The sequence below is a fragment of the Manihot esculenta genome, chromosome 13 (assembly GCF_001659605.2).
Source record: "Manihot esculenta cultivar AM560-2 chromosome 13, M.esculenta_v8, whole genome shotgun sequence".
Lineage (NCBI taxonomy): Eukaryota > Viridiplantae > Streptophyta > Magnoliopsida > Malpighiales > Euphorbiaceae > Manihot > Manihot esculenta.
The window spans coordinates 5,199,361-5,215,866 of record NC_035173.2 but is presented as its reverse complement, the minus strand read 5'-3'; the positions used below and the strand labels follow the sequence as shown (position 1 = coordinate 5,215,866).

General features: G+C 33.1%; 1 protein-coding gene across 1 annotated transcript; it reads left to right on the top strand.

The window, feature by feature from the left end:
* Nucleotides 1–1,301: 1,301 nt before the first annotated feature.
* LOC110629923 (sterol 3-beta-glucosyltransferase UGT80A2) lies at nucleotides 1,302–16,488 on the top strand. Its single transcript, XM_021777136.2, has 14 exons — nucleotides 1,302–1,714; nucleotides 3,122–3,282; nucleotides 5,780–6,022; nucleotides 6,395–6,506; nucleotides 7,141–7,311; nucleotides 8,795–8,858; nucleotides 9,022–9,079; nucleotides 9,180–9,357; nucleotides 10,531–10,661; nucleotides 14,222–14,324; nucleotides 14,458–14,534; nucleotides 14,684–14,731; nucleotides 14,826–14,975; nucleotides 16,099–16,488. Exons 1-14 carry the CDS (start codon nucleotides 1,549–1,551, stop codon nucleotides 16,264–16,266), a joined length of 1,830 nt encoding a protein of 609 aa, XP_021632828.1. The 5' UTR covers nucleotides 1,302–1,548; the 3' UTR covers nucleotides 16,267–16,488.
* The last annotated feature ends 18 nt before the right edge of the window (nucleotides 16,489–16,506 follow it).

Genomic DNA, 16,506 nt, shown 5'->3' with positions numbered 1-16,506 from the left:
AAAATATCTTTAAAATTAAAAAAATTATACTAATCAATCATTTTATTAATTTTAATAGTTAAATATTTTATATTTAAATTTTTTTAGTATGAAAAAATTTATTAATTAGTATTTTAATTTTATAAACGGACCTATTAATTAGTTCTTTTATATTGAGAGTGTTTTAAAGTTTTTGTAATAAAAATTTACTATTTAATTTTTGTGATATGAATTATTGATTGAGATATTAAAAATATACTAATTAGTCTTTTCATTAGTTTTCATCATTAAATATTTTATTAATTCCTATTGTAAGAGAAAATATATTATTCAATCTCTCAATTTTGAAAAAATTTCTAATATATTATTCAATCTCTTAATTTTGAAAAATTTCTAATAATTAATCTCTTTATATTGAGAGAATTTTAAATTTTTTACAATACTTAATGGTTAAAATTAATAGAGAGATCAATTTAATAAATTTTTAAAAAATTTAAAAATATTTTAATATATTTTTTTAAAATTAATAAATTATTTAGTGAATTTTTATAATAATTAAAATAATAATTTTTATTTTTTATAATATTTAATAATTAAAATTAATAGAGAATTAATTAGTAAATTTTTTAAAATTTTAAAAATATTTTAATATATTTTTTAAAATTTAAAAATTAATTAATAAATTTTTTTATATTACAAGAATCAAATAATAATTTATTTATTATAATATTTATAAAATTAATTTATTATTTATTTTTATGTATAACCATTCATAATATTATTTACATTATTGTTTTATTATTAAAAATTATACTTTAAAAAATATTTTTTAATTTTTATATAAAAATTTATAAACTTACTTTTATATAAATAATTTTTAAAAAATAATTTTTAAGAAATAAATAACAGAAATAAAAAACTGTTTCTAGTTTTTAAAAAATAAAAAATAGAAATTCTGTAGAATAAATCTGATATTTAACTTTTGGGTAGTTGAAATTCAAATAGAGTAATTTTGATAGGTATCCAACACCGTTAATTTTAGCTTTAGGCATTTTCTTGTGCGACTTCAAAACGACACGTAATAAAGTCGTGTTTGTACAGGAAAAAAATGACGGAGCAGGCGGGCTCAGTTGCGACAAGTCGACTTCTACTTATACCCGTAACTGACCAGAACCGGAAAATCTAGCCGCAATACCATGATTATCATCAGGCGTAAAGGACAGGATCACTTTACCAAAATGCCCTTCGCTCCAGACACTTGTATTCGAAGCGGACAGCACCGTTTACGGACCCGTCACCCACTCCATTGAACGTGCCTTCTCTCTCCAGCTTTCCTCTCAAACCATATATATATTATTATTATTTGAAAAAAAAAACAAAACAGCGAAAAAACAGAAAAAGAAAGAATCCATTCAAATCGGCCACTCCTCTGGATTCCAAACGCGAACTCTCTTATCTTTACTTGGAAAGTTACGCAACTCCCCTTTTTTCCTTCTTTCCCTCTGTGGGAAAGTTTCGCGGATCCGGATCCGAATCACCGTCAGAGCTAAGCCGGCATCGGAGGCGGAGATGGCAGAGTCTCCGGAGAAGCGCCGGAGCTCTTCTTCTTCTTCGAATTCCGACGAAGGTTCGGTGACGATCGGGCAGGGAATTGGCGCTGGAACTGAAGGCAAAGAATCGGAGAGCAGAGCGGCCGCTGGTGGTTCACTGAATAATGGAGACTCGGATTCTTCAGGTTGCTTGAATTGTTTTCTATCGAATGAAATTCGGTTGAGTTTGACTTACTTTTTAAATGGAATTCTCCAGTCCTTTTTGCTACCTCTATTTATTTGTGCGTATATGTAAGCTATTATGCATACAACTAGTTTGAATTTTCTGTTACACTTCTTCTTGATAAAGGTTTCTTAAGTGCGTTAAATATATGCAACTAGTTTGTGTCGACCAATGGCTGATATGTTTAGTTATGCTAATATGTGTATAAAATATACAGTATTTTGCATTCTTCTTTCTTACTATCCTTTTGGGGAATGGGGCGATAAATTTACAAATGCTTTAAGATTTAGATGGAGGACAGTAAAAATGGATTCCCCTAGCCACCGGAAAAAGCGGGGTCAAATAGGTTTTCTTAATTCTTGGTCTCGCCCAATTGTCTTTCTCAAACTGGAATTTTCAAGGAAATAGCTATGAATTGGTCAATGGGTCGCTTCTACTAAGCTATGAACCTGTTTTGGAAGGTCTATTCATACTGTGGATCATGGCAAAGCATTATTTGCAGCGTGTTAGTGGTTGTTAACTTTATTCATATTCAATGGATAGAAGCTATAATTTAGCCTACAAGTCTTAGTGAGGTCCTTAGAGTTTGTAATTTTCACAACAAAGCTTCTACAATTATGAATATCTGTAACATTTTGGTAGATGTTCAAGTTTTGTAGAGCCTAGTGAGATTTTACATGCACAGAGCTTATGTATCTTTACAATAAACTAGTTATGTAAATGTTATACTTTATTGAAGTCAAGTAGTACTCCTTTGTAGGGTTGGGGGGCAAAGGTGTGGTAGGTTACTTGTGTGTCTTTTTCTTCTTCTTCTTTTATGGTTGGTAAGATTTTGAATCTCATTTCTAGTCATCCTAATCATGCCTCTGATATTGTGTGACATATTATAGAATACAGTATTGCCAGGTTAATTTGCCTTTTGTTACAGTGTTTTTATTCAGAGAAATTACTATTTAATCCATTTAGTTTAGTAAAACTAACTACTTAGTTCATTTATTTTCAAAAACTGATTAATTGTCTCCGTCTTTTCAGACCGTTAACTATTTAGTTCCAGGGATTAAATAGTTATGATTTTAAAATTACAGGGACTAGATAGTTATGTTTTTGAAATTATAGATACTAATTAGAAACAAGGGTATTTTCGTTATTTCATACATTCTAACAGCTTAAAACGACCGACTGATTAGTTAAGGATTTGAAAAGACAGAGATTATTTAATGTGTTTTTGAAAATAAAGGGACTAAATAGTTAGTTTCATTGAATCAAAAGGAATGAAATAGTAAATTATTTATTTATTTATTTATTTTTATTATTATTCTTGTCTATGTGGGCTTAACTTTGTGATATAATGTGATTTGCCTTTGTTTAGGAATTGCTGGCAGGAGTACAGCTAAATTAAATACTTCACAGGTTGAAATGCCTGGTGCTAACAAATTAGAACCATCTTCTAGTGAGCTTAAGCTGGAAAAGTCTAAAACTGAAAGGCAAAGGCATAACAATGTACTTGCTGAAGATGCAGCACAGCAGACGGTAATACTCTTCAACAATAATATTCTTATTCCCTTTGAAATATTATTATCTGTAAAGCCACCAGTTCCCTTTAGTTGATCCTATTCTACTCATATGATTAGCGATCTTCATTGCTTAAGCTCCAGCTTTATTTGTTACTGTATTCTGATTTGATCTTGATGATTCTCTTCTTTATGATTTAAATTCTGGGCCCTGAATAATTTGTTGCAGAACGATATTACCTTTAGCATGGTTCAATGATCAAATATGCAGTATTGTAGTGAATATTAATGGAGAATCATCTCGCATATGGGTCTTACTGGAGATTTTAATGGATACCATTTACTGGGATTAATTGATACACAAAACTAAGTCATTGCAACTTTCAGCTTCAAATTGGATTTTAAGGAGTTATATTTGTGTTCTAGCTGTCTGGGGACATATAGTGAGTCTAGAGATGTAATTGAACCAAGCTAAGCCAATATTCTGTTCAGTGTATGTAAAGAACTAGATCTGTTTTCTCCAAACAGAGATCAGAGAGAAAAAAGTAGATGAGAAGAAGAAGAAAGAAATAGTTGAAAAAGAGAATAGAACAGATTAGACGAGAAGAGAATAGATAATATGGAGAGAAGAGAGTGTTTCTGTTATTGATTCTTCAGAATTCTCCGTATAGAGTAGCTTCTCTTATTTATACAGGAGAATTGTGACTGCCTCTAACAATTTCTGTTACTTACAAGTACAACTACTAAATTCTTCCCCCCCAAAACTAACAACTTGGCTTATTATAGTAACACCTTTTTTACTCCCTCTATAGTAAGTAACAAAATGCTGCTTGAATTTGAGTCAATTTGAAAACTTGAGGTCTGTAGCTTGACTTTGAACTTCACTGAAATTTTTAATGTTCAAACTTGGCTCAATACAATACTTAAGAGACCTTAGTTCAGCTAGATCATCGTTAAAAATACAACTCAAATTTTAGTTGAACTTAATTAAGACTCAAAAAGCTTGAGTAAATTCAAGTTCAAGCTCCAATTGGAGTGCTACTTGCATACACTTAAGATTATCTTTTTTTTTTTTTTTTTTTTTTACAAAAAAAATTGAATACTTGATTTATGCTTGTGAAATACTCTAGCTAAGTATTCTAATACTTGAACTGAACTCGACTCATTCTTGAATTAGTTGAGTTCAAATATCTTGTTATTCTAATTTGAATAACATATGAGTAGATTGAGTCGTTTACTTCCATAGGTGAGGCATCTGTATCTTTTTTCCTTATATTCTTGTCAAATTTTATTTGATAGATGCGACTGTTTTAAGGGGAGGATTGTACTATAGTTAGATAGTATTACCATAGTTGTCGAAACTGAGATTTGAATCAAGACTCAAAAGCGAATTGTAAAGTTCATTAAAAATTTCAAAAAACTTGATTTAGGCTTGTGAAATACTCTAGCCGAGTATTGTAATACTTGAACTGAACTCGACTCGTTCTTGATGTAGTTGAGTTCAAATATCTTGTTATTCTAATTTGAATAACTTATGAGTAGCTCAAATCATTTGCTCCCCTAGGTGAGGCATCTGTATCTTTTTTCCTTACTTTCTTGTCAAATTTTATTTGATAGATGCAACTGTGTTAAGGGGAGGACTATACTATAGTTAGATAGTGTAATACCATCTTCAACGAGTTGTTTGGTGTGCTGGTCTTGCCTCTTGGATTTTGTTCTCTGGAATCTGGAAACTTATGGGACTTTCTTGTATGGTTTTATTTCTGCCGCTCCCTCCTCCTTCTCAAGGTCTGTCTTTTGGCTTACTGCTCCCTTATGTAGCTTGGACTTGGATACGCATGTCAGAAATGGGTGCATATCCCTGACTTGTCAACTTTGTAAATAGAAAATAGGGGATATGAATCTAGATTTAGATACGGGTGTTTGGATACATTACGTTATAAGAGAATAAACTAGAATAAAGAAAATATAAATTATATAGTAATAATTATAGCCTAAATAGATGATCGACTTATAACCAAATATATCATCCAAAAACCAAAAATACAACCAAATAATTATTTTTATCTAAATACATGCTCTTTATCTTGAGATAAAAGAATGCTCTATAAACTTTGCATGAATTTGTCACTTAAGTGTCCGAGTGCACGGATATGTGACGTATACATATTCGTTGTCATATCCCACGAAGTGTCGTGCCGATATGAGTACGGCATGGCAAAATGAAGAATCAGAGTATCAGTGCTGCTTCTGCCCAACTGCCCTTTTGTCAATGGAGTTAAGGGCCAATTGTATGAAGCCTTTGTTTTGATCAGAAATACTTCTAGAGAAGCTATATGAAGAAAATGGTTATTCAGAAGATAAACCAATATCCAAACATTCTGTAAGTGTAATAGATATTGTGGTGTGATGTTCTGTGAGTTTGTTAAACCCTTGCTTAACATGAATAGCTGCTTTGATGATGGAAGTATAGAATTGTGCTTGGTTTTTATTTGAATCCATTAAAAACTGTGCAGCTTAAAATGTTGACAAGAATGGCCACTGTTAAAGATGATGGAACTGTAGAATTTGAAATTCCAGGAGATGTTGAACAACATGCCCTTGGTATTGGATGTGATGCTGTAAATAATACACTTGCTGATGATGAGCTTGCTGATGTAAAAGATGAAAGATACATACCCCCTATGCAAATAGTAATGCTTATTGTTGGTACCCGTGGAGATGTGCAGCCATTTATAGCAATTGGCAAACGCCTGCAGGTTATTCTTACTTCCTTTTCTTTCCTTTTTTTATCCCCAGTCCCCATCCTTCCGCTCCCTCCCCATTTCACCTTTGTAAATGGTATCCTTGAGCACTTTCTTGAACTTTTGATCAACATTGACATTGTTACATCTGGTTGCACACCATCTCAAATTCTTCCTAGAACAATGGTTATTGAAAATCTTTTCCTTGTTGCTTATTTATGCAAGTGCAGGAAGTCTACGCATATATTTTTATTTCTCAAAACTACTATTATTGTATTACTAAATTAAGTTAGCAAAAGGAACAGTATAACGTTGAATGTCTGTTCTTGCATCTTTTTGCGTCTTTACCACTGGAAAGTTTATGTTTATGAAAATGTTTTTTTGCAGGATTATGGCCACCGAGTTAGATTAGCAACTCATTCAAATTTCAAAGAGTTTGTCTTGACTGCTGGGTTGGAGTTTTTCCCATTAGGTGGAGATCCAAAGGTTCTTGCCGGCTGTATGTATCTTTGTACCTTGAAGGATTTAAATAATTTCAGTTTCTGCCCTTTCTGATACATAAGATGTGAAAGCATTAACTGGAAAATGCTTTTCATTATATCTGCTGCAACTGATCATTTTTATGTTCAATTGCTGTGGATTTATAAAAAATTGTTATGTTTAACCTCCTTGTGAAACTTGTGGATGTCTTGTTATGGATTACTATAAGGGTGTCCACACTCCACAGTGCATGAGTTTCCGTCTTTGCGTTGGGGACAGTATTACTCTACATGCACTCAAAGAATAACCTTGTTTTACTAACAAGGGATTATAAGTTGATATTTCCACATCCTTTAAGTTTTTGCTATGATCAAGGGCGTATAACTTTGAGAAAGTTCAACCTAGAGCACCTTGGCTTTTGATTTGTAATAGTAAAGTTGTTTAAGAAAGAGCAAGCTATTCTTAAATTGTTCTGGATAACTTTGCTGTTGCAAATCGCTTGAACAGCATTTGAAAATATATAGATATCCTACTTGTTATTATTGTAGGTATTTAGAGAATTGATTAGAGCATTGTGCTTAGCTGTATCATCTATTTGCTAATTTGTTCTCATGGGTTCCATAAGTAATTTTTTTCATTGGTTGGATGGGCAGATATGGTTAAAAATAAAGGTTTCTTGCCATCAGGGCCTTCAGAGATACCCATTCAAAGAAATCAAATAAAGGAAATTATATACTCCTTGCTTCCAGCTTGTAAGGATTCGGATACTGATACTGGTGTTCCTTTTAAGGCAGATGCAATAATAGCCAATCCTCCAGCATATGGTAGGCCCCTGAATCTATCATTATTTCTTTGTTCCCTAAAAAATGTGTTGCTTCACCAACCATTAAGCACGCACAAGTACATGCCCATGGCAATGTTGATTGCACTGATGCAATCACTGAAAAGAGGCATGACAAATTTAGTATTCAGCATTTGTCCTGTCAAAAGAGGATTCTGTTTTCTTGCTAATTTGTTTTATGTTGAATTGAGAATCTAAATCCTCATTTTGTAAATTTAGAAAAGAGGATCAAATTGAATCGAATTGTAAGATCTGGTATGATATGAATTTAGAATCTAATCAAAATAGTATATGGTCATGGAAAACAAGCAAAATGCGTCAAAATATGACATATTTTCACAAATGTGTCAGATTATGACACATTAAAATATGACTCGAATCTAATTGAATTGCAAGATCTGTTATGAATTTTAGAAATTGATAGCTACATAAAACAAACAAAATACACCAACATATGGCATATTTTCACAAATACATCAACTTGTAGTTGTTTCTCTCTCTCTCTCTCTTAATTCTTCCACGTGCTTTGAAGTTCAGGATAGCATAACTTGACACCAATGGCTAATCTTATCTAAACTAAATTCTAATTTATTAAGAGGGAAGAACACTGACCAAACCATACAAAAGGTAAAAGAAATGCATAATCGATTATAAACTAAAAAATAATAAAAAGAAGAGCTGTAACTCTTCATAATGTACGATGTAGAGAAGGAAGGGCTATCATTGTACATGGAAAGTCACTGTAGCTAGGGAATTATTGGAACAGTGGCAGAATACACAAATAAGAGTAGAAGATTCAGATACATCATGCATGATTGGTCATTTGGTTTTATTTGTTGTATGTGAACAGTTTTTTTATTTGTAATTTTAATCTTAGGGTCGATTACTTGGTGGGAAATTCTAATTGTGCTTTCATTCAAAAATTAAAGTTAAAAGTTTGTTTTTAAACTTGTTTGTTCTTACAAATGCAATATGGAAAGAATCAGGTGAATTAATCAATTCATTGCTGAATACCGATACACTCAATTTGGCACCGGTTATGTATATTTGCAATTGGCCTCTAGAAAATTGTTAGGGTGGGGAACCAACTTGAATCATATGATCTGAATCAAGAATCATACTGTTCTAGAAATGCTGATTTTTTTATATGCAATGGTAGAGTTTGTTGGATTCTTGGTCCAACTACCTTTGTCCCTCCATAATGGTTTGGGATGGGTGATTTGAATTTTGAACCTTTTGTTAGAGAAGAAATGTAGCCTGCAACTAGATTATATTTTGGGTACTGGAATGAGATGATTATAAATGGTAAAATGATCTATATTTTCCCATTATTTGCCTCAATAGTAAGATTAGAGTTTTGAGACATTGGTTTAACATGGTAAGTTATCTCTAATTATTGTAAAAGCTTAATTGGAAAAAATTTGTGTTATAACATTCTACAGCTGACCTTGTAAATTCTTTGTTAGGGCACACTCATGTGGCAGAGGCACTAAAAATTCCGCTTCATATATTTTTCACTATGCCATGGACGTAAGTCTTGTATTAGTAATGGAATCTAGTTCAATTAATTGATATTTAACTTGTCATGGTTTATCATTTTAGGCTCTCTACGCCCTTTGCTATCAGTTTTTATATTACCCAATATGTTGAGTAATTCTAACTGCTTTAAGCAACGCATGGTCTTTTCCATCAGGCCTACAAGTGAATTTCCACATCCTTTGTCCCGTGTAAAGCAATCAGCTGGCTATCGAGTGAGTCCGTTACTTTTTCCTATGTACCTTGTGTGTTTTTATTTCTCTGCAAGCTCTTGGTTCTTTCCTAGTAACTTCTAGTAATTTTTGATTTCTGTAGCTTTCATATCAAATAGTTGACTCGTTGATTTGGCTTGGAATACGCGACATGATAAATGATCTTAGGAAAAAAAAGCTAAAGCTACGGCCTGTTACATACCTTAGTGGTTCACAAGGCTCTGATTCTGATGTGCCACATGGATACATATGGAGTCCTCACCTTGTTCCAAAACCAAAAGGTGAATTTAAATTTGTGATTGTTTATTGTTGAAGGTTTTTATTATAGCTCAACTTGTCTGTTTTACTAACCTTACATTATGTCAAGCAACTGCTTGAGAAATTCTCTCCAAGTCTCCAACATAAGAAAAACTATTTATCTTGACTCATTGTCTGCTCCAATCTTGAGGAATTTTCTAGCACAACATGGTCCTATCATTTGAAACAAAAGAATGTTTAGTTTGTTTTCAGTAGCTAATACTTTCAACTTATGTAATCAGATAAGATATGTTGTGGTTACATGGATTTCAATTTCTTTGGTTACTGAGTTTCAAGCCTTGTGTCTTGATATGTTGATATGCATGAAAATCATGTTTGTTAACCGAAGAGGAATAAATATAAATTATCAATAATGAAGTCATCTAATAATTTAGATATTCTTAGTGATTTGTGTTTTGAGGGTTTAACATAAGCTGCTATTTGTATCTCTTAAAAGAAAAAAAAAAGATCTTTATTCGTGTTGGTATATAAGTTTTTTTTTTTTGGTAGGGATGTGCTAAGGCAGTGCAAAACTATTGAGTTGGAGCTCTAACTAAACTTCGCATCAGCTCCTTAGAGCTATTGAATATGCAGTCTGATATAGTTTATGAGCTAACTTGTCAAATTCTAACACTGTGAAACTCATCAAGGTAACCACAAAAACTTGAACCATGAATATTGAAATATTCAAAATCTATTGGCTACGTGGAATACAGAAACACTCATGAAAGCCATAGAAACGAGATCAATTTCAAGTAATATCTTCTTTAGGTTTTGTTTAAAGTGGGCTAATAGAATAACTATGTTTAGCCAACACTTAAAAAGTAGTACCTGGTACTATGAGTTCATTTGTGATCTGTTTCTTCTAAACATTTCCGGAGCCTAAGCAAGCCATAATAGTTTTTATTGAAGTTTGGTTTTTGATATCTTATTTTGAGTTTGTTAGTTAACATCCACAAATGAATGCAAAGTTGTATTATAAAGTCAAATCCTTGAAAATGTTCTGAACTCTATTTACTATTTTATCTTGGTTGCTTAATGAAGCATCATATAGTTTAGTTTCAAAAAACTCACATTTTTATTGCTGGAATGAGCACACTGTCTTTCTCAGTGGAAGAATGTCAATTCTGAATTTCTGATTGCGCCTTGGTATGCAGATTGGGGTTCAAAAGTTGATGTTGTGGGATTTTGCTTTCTTGATCTAGCATCAAATTACGAACCTCCTGAGGCACTTGTGAAATGGCTTAAAGCTGGTCCAGAACCTATTTACATTGGGTTCGGGAGCCTTGTAAGTTGAATCTTTGATTTTATTTTTATTTTCAGTACTTCACTGAAATATGGACTTCTTCTGGAACTTTCTTAGGGCTGAAAAATTGTTAGGGCATGATAAAAATTCTTGAACATAAAATACACGGCATGTGTTCACTGGGTAAGATATAACTTATTCCCTCATGTGGGATTTGTTATGACTTGGATTTAGCTTGAAGAATAAGCATGAGAAGCAATTCAAAGGGAAATGATGGTTGATTTATCCAAATGGTAATATGTTTGTAGAAATAGCTTGTAAGTTTCATGCTACTAACAAAAAAGGTCTCTATTCCTTGTAATATTTGCTTTGTAGCTTTTACTTCTCACTTGTTTGATTACAAAACATTTTGGGACATCAATAAATTATTTAGCTCCATTTGTTTCATAAAAAATATTTTTAAGGAAAATATTTTTCCACATTTGATAACATTTAGGGGACTAGGAAAATTGATTAAGGGAAACTATTTTCTGGTTAAAAGGAAAAAGTAAGTCATTTTTAATAAAATTACATGTTGAAAAACTTATTAACATTATAAGGAAATTTATTAAGATCTTTTATTTTAAAATTATAACCAAATAATAGAAAATAAGTTACTATTTAGAAAATATTTTGCATAAAAAAATATTTTTTACATGCTAGTTATTTTCTACAAGCATATGGAATCTTAGTTTGTGATTGCACTGAGGACTCATCTTTCATAGTGAAATGTATTTATGTAAATACTATCACTGATACAATCACCATAGGAGTACGAGCGCCCCATACTTAATAATTTGATTACTAAAAAAATCTACCTGGATCGGTTTATTGAATCAATGAAAGCAGAAGGTTAAGGTTTAAGGTTATTAAACCTGTGTGTTATAAAATAAAGAGTAATACTTATATTTCATAACAAATTTAGCTCAATTTTAGCATGTAAATTTCTTTAAATTTTTTAATTGAAGTTTTAAATAATAATATTAGTTATTTATAATAAAGAAATACTAAGATTCAATTTTTTTATAATAATATATCATACAATCACCTAAGAAATACAATCAATGATACAATCACCTAAGGGAGAATTTCAAGTTTCATATGTTAGCTAGACGTCCTGGTTGCCACTTGAGGAGAGTGTTAAAAGAGTATAAAAAAGATCAAATCAAAGAGTTTCATGAGGATCGAAGGCCAACTAATTAATAGTTAGTTGTAACCTTTCAGTAATGGTTGGTCCATGTCCAACTAAGCCCAATCTTCATATTTCATAGACTCTTGCTTTAGCCTATTTATTTGCCTTTAGCTACCCTTCAATTCAAAATTGTAATACATTATACAACAAGGTTTCCCAAAATCATGCTAGAAAAGATGCATGTTAGATTCTCACCAATGTCCACTTGTCACTTGGATAAATAGTTGAACATGGATGAGCATTCGACTCACAGAGTGTAGATATTGATTATGATTGTTATAATCTATATGATTAGCTAATACTAATGCAATCCTACAAATGAAAATGAACCAAACAAGTAAATAACTTTAGTATCACAAAACGGATAAACTGGAATTACACATGCATCCATCCATATTACAGTTTGGGAGCCAACTCCATACCCCAGCTCTTTAAATAAAAAACGTTCTCCTATTCCTTTTTGCGTGACTTAGTGAATTATAATGCTGTACCTGCCCTGCAGATGCAAGAGTTTGCAAAATGTAGTGGGTTTGGCTATTCCTTTCTATTGAAAGGGAGTCAGCTGTCTGCGCGAGTCACCTTCTTCTAGGCTCTGCAAAATCCATGGACTGCTTCTCTGAAACATCCTCAACAGTGATTTTCCTGCAAAAGAATTGATTCTGTCCATCTATATTCATATACACAGAAGTTAGCAAATACTCAAGCCATACCACTTTGGGAGTCCATGTCCATCCATACACTTAATAAATTGTTGAGTCTAACTCACATCTAAAAGCAAGCTCAAGCGGAGTAGAGTGTCCAAAACCTTACAAGGGTACATTATTTGTATCCCAACTATTGTGAGAATCTAACAACCTTGCTCTATTGAGGAACAAACACCTGGAGCATGAAACACTTATGGAAAGTCCAACTTTGGATGGGGCACTGTGATATTATCTCAAGAAAGTAGGTTGTGCCTAAGTCACTGTCAAATACTAGCTAGGAGTGCTTAAAGCTTTATAAGGGACGCGTTACTATTACCTGTGGATGGACACATGTAAGGGCTCAGGGGGGAATTGGGCCCCCTTCGACTTGGAAAAAATTGTGGGCTTGTTTATAATTTTTCACTCCTAATATTTTTTTTTGGAAATATTACTGTTAAATTTGGGCCAGGCCTAACTCACCCCAAAAGCTAGCTCAAAGAGTAGGATTGCCTATGGCCCATATAAGGGGCACATTACCCCTTTCTGCAGCCGATGTGGGATTCAACACACCCCTCACGCCCAGAATTTTACTGGTGCGTGGCACATTTATGGGGCGCCCAACATCGGATGGGGATGCACTGATACCATGTTAAATTTGGACCAGGCCTAACTCACCCCAAAACTTAGCTCAAGGGGAAGGAGTGCCTATGGCCCATATAAGGGGCACATTACCCCTGGGATTCAACAATTACCATTTAGTCTTTATGGTTTATGAAACTGATTACTTAGTTCTTAATATTTGTAGTTGTTATTTTTAATCTCTCACCCCTAATGTTCCTGAATTAGATCATTTAAATTCAAAAGATTTAGGAAAATATGGGTTTCAAGTGTTGGATTATTTACATTTAGGAAAAACACTTTTTAAATTTAGTAATTTCAGCCTATTTAAATTTAGGAAAAGAATGTGTAAATTTTAGGAAAATGAAGGTTTTATGTGTTAAACTAAATAGAGAATGATATTTTCATTAAGAAATATTGTGACTTACAAAAAAAAAAGTATCAAAATGTCCTTTGGTGTATTTGATAATCACATTGTTATTTATTATTAATCATATTAGTTGTTTTAACCATAATATAAAGATTTTTCTGTGATGAATATTATCGAAAGCCCGTTCTATAATAGAATGAGAGATAAGATAGTGATATACATTTAAGTAGATGTATTGGCAAGTATTTACATTGAAGATATTATGAATAAATTTCAATTAATAAAAAAGACAAAGGCTTTTGTAATGTAATTATAACAGTTCATTGATTTTTGGTAAAAAATTCTTTTATAATCTTATATTTGTTCCATGTTATTATTGTTAATAAGTTATGTATTTTAATTGTGCCCCCTTGGTTGAATATTTGTGTTTGTCGCTGCAACTACCCCAAACTTATGTATTTAACACACACATACATACACATGCCAATATATAGATGCCAGTGTCCTCTATTTGTTAGACTTTTATTATTGACAATCTGACAATGACACTGAAAATTAGTTGAAATTTGAGACTTGTTTCTCATCTCCTTTGAGTGTCCTATTTTGTTCATCACTTGGTTTTACATGTGTACTCCCTTTTTGTTGTTTTCTTTTTAATTGTTTGTGAAACGTTTGGTTGCATTTTCCTTTTTCATGTCAGCCTGTTCAAGAACCAGAAAGAATGACCCAAATAATCGTGGATGCATTGGAGCAAACTGGCCAGCGGGGAATCATTAACAAAGGCTGGGGTGGCCTGGGTAACTGTAAGCTTCTTGTTCCACTTTGGACCTGTGAAGTTTTCTAACAACTTTTATTGTTTTTATTTTATTGTTTACATGCCAGTATTTCTGGGTATTTTTCTTGGGGCTCGTAGAACTTAATTTTGGTTCCTCACAGTGGCAGAACCAAAAGACTCCATATACTTGCTGGATAATGTTCCTCATGACTGGCTGTTCTTACAATGCAAGGCAGTGGTAAGGCTTAATTACGTGGACATAAGTTGATGGTGTTCAAAGACCATGTTTCTTAATTTTCTTTGAACTGATTTTATTTTCTATGAACTTCCATGGTTTTTATATGTATCTTGATAGCATTTTCTTATTCTCAGCCTTTTTCTTTTTAGGTTCATCATGGAGGTGCTGGAACAACAGCTGCTGGACTTAAAGCTGCAGTAATGACCACAGCTTATTTCTTTTTAAGCTCTAGAGACTCATTTTCCATATATTAAATCTTATTTTGACCCTGCTAGCTTTTTTGTGATATAGTGCCCCACAACCATTGTGCCTTTCTTTGGTGACCAACCATTCTGGGGTGAGCGAGTACATGACAGAGGAGTAGGTCCTCCACCCATACCAGTTGATGAGTTCTCACTTCCTAAGTTGGTTGATGCAATAAATTTCATGCTAGATCCCAAGGTAAGACGTGATTTTCTGATACATTGGATTTCATTATCCCTGTGTATACTTGCTATGTGGACTGCGGAGTCCAACAAAGAAATGTTTACACCTCCCCCTTGGTGACTTTTCCTTCCTCTTTCTTTTCCTCCTCTTTCCTTTGGTTCAAGGGAGGTGGAGGTGGAGGTGGATGTGGAAGTAGAAGTAGGAGCATGAATCTATTAACCTAATGCTGGGCAAGCATTCAGACATTTAGGTTGCTGATCAGTAGCAACGGCAAACAATTTCTCAGTTTGATAAACCAGATAACTGATTGAGAATGCTTGCTACAAGTTTGAAAAGCAGCTATTGTCCAGTGGATCACTGCTGCTTTTGAAAAATGGAATAAGTTTAGACTGTTCTTCCTTGTGATGTTCACTCGTCTGTAGCTTTTCCTATAGCATAGATCTGTGGCATAATGCTGAAGGAGCATGAACTTGGATAATCTTCTAGGAGGCAGTCAGATAACTGGGGGATATAACTTTTGATGCCTGCTGGTAACAGACGATGAGCATTTGAAGCTTACTGGTTCGGGGAAAGAATTAATTCTTGGAAAAAAGAAAGAAAATTTTCATTTGAGGAAAAATATGTCAAGAAGAAAATTGAAACTTGCTTGCAGCATCAGCATCAAGACTTCACTCACTATGAAAGAGTAATTTGTGAATCACATTGTCGTTAAATATCAGGATCCTAGAAGTGAAGTCTTAAATTTTAGATATTGGATCTAACAACTCTCTAAAAAAAAAAAGAATGGACTGAATTGGTCATTTCCATTAATCCACTGTTGCTTTTTCTGATTTGTTCACATTTAACTATATTTGTAATTCACCCTATAGATCCGAAGTGCTATAATAGGGAATTGAAGCGAATCAAAATTGTACCAATTGTATTGAGAATTGTATGATTCTAAGCAGTGGTGAACCAAGATAAGTAGAAATAGATAGACTGATTAATCTGTTAATGAATTCAAACATTAAGCATTAAATTATTTGATTTGCAAATAGTAGGAACTAGAGATGAGCCTGTGAATATTTGTCTACTTTGCAATATATTCTATTGTAATTGAGGATGCTAAGAGGAATGAAATAACCTGATGTGATGACAGGTGAAGGAACGCGCGGTTGAGCTTGCCAGGGCCATGGAGAATGAGGATGGGGTAACTGGAGCAGTGAAAGCATTCTTTAAGCATCTTCCTCTGAAAAAGCCAGAACCTGATACATTACCAGAACCGTCTAGTTTTTTCTCCTTACGCAGATGTTTTGGTTGTTCCTGAATCTCAGGATGTCTTTTTGTTCCAATGCAATTCCTCAGTTATGCACCAGCACCATAGCGTGATTTGATTCCTCAGCATTGGTGTGTCGGCTAACCATGATACAGTAGCTTCTTTTTTGATTGCGCTATAGAATTATCGTACCAAATTGTAATTAAACCCATTCGTTGCAGTTAATACATATTCAGAGTGTAATAGATGAGCCAGAGCTACGTTTTACGATCACATGAAGTTGCACATTCA

Coding starts and splice junctions, on each gene's coding strand:
- LOC110629923 (XM_021777136.2), top strand. CDS start 1,549: ATGGCAGAGTCTCCGGAGAAGCGCCGGAGCTCTTCTTCTTCTTCGAAT. Junction 9,080..9,179: donor AGCAATCAGCTGGCTATCGA/GTGAGTCCGTTA, acceptor TGATTTCTGTAG/CTTTCATATCAAATAGTTGA. Junction 14,325..14,457: donor CTGGGGTGGCCTGGGTAACT/GTAAGCTTCTTG, acceptor GGTTCCTCACAG/TGGCAGAACCAAAAGACTCC.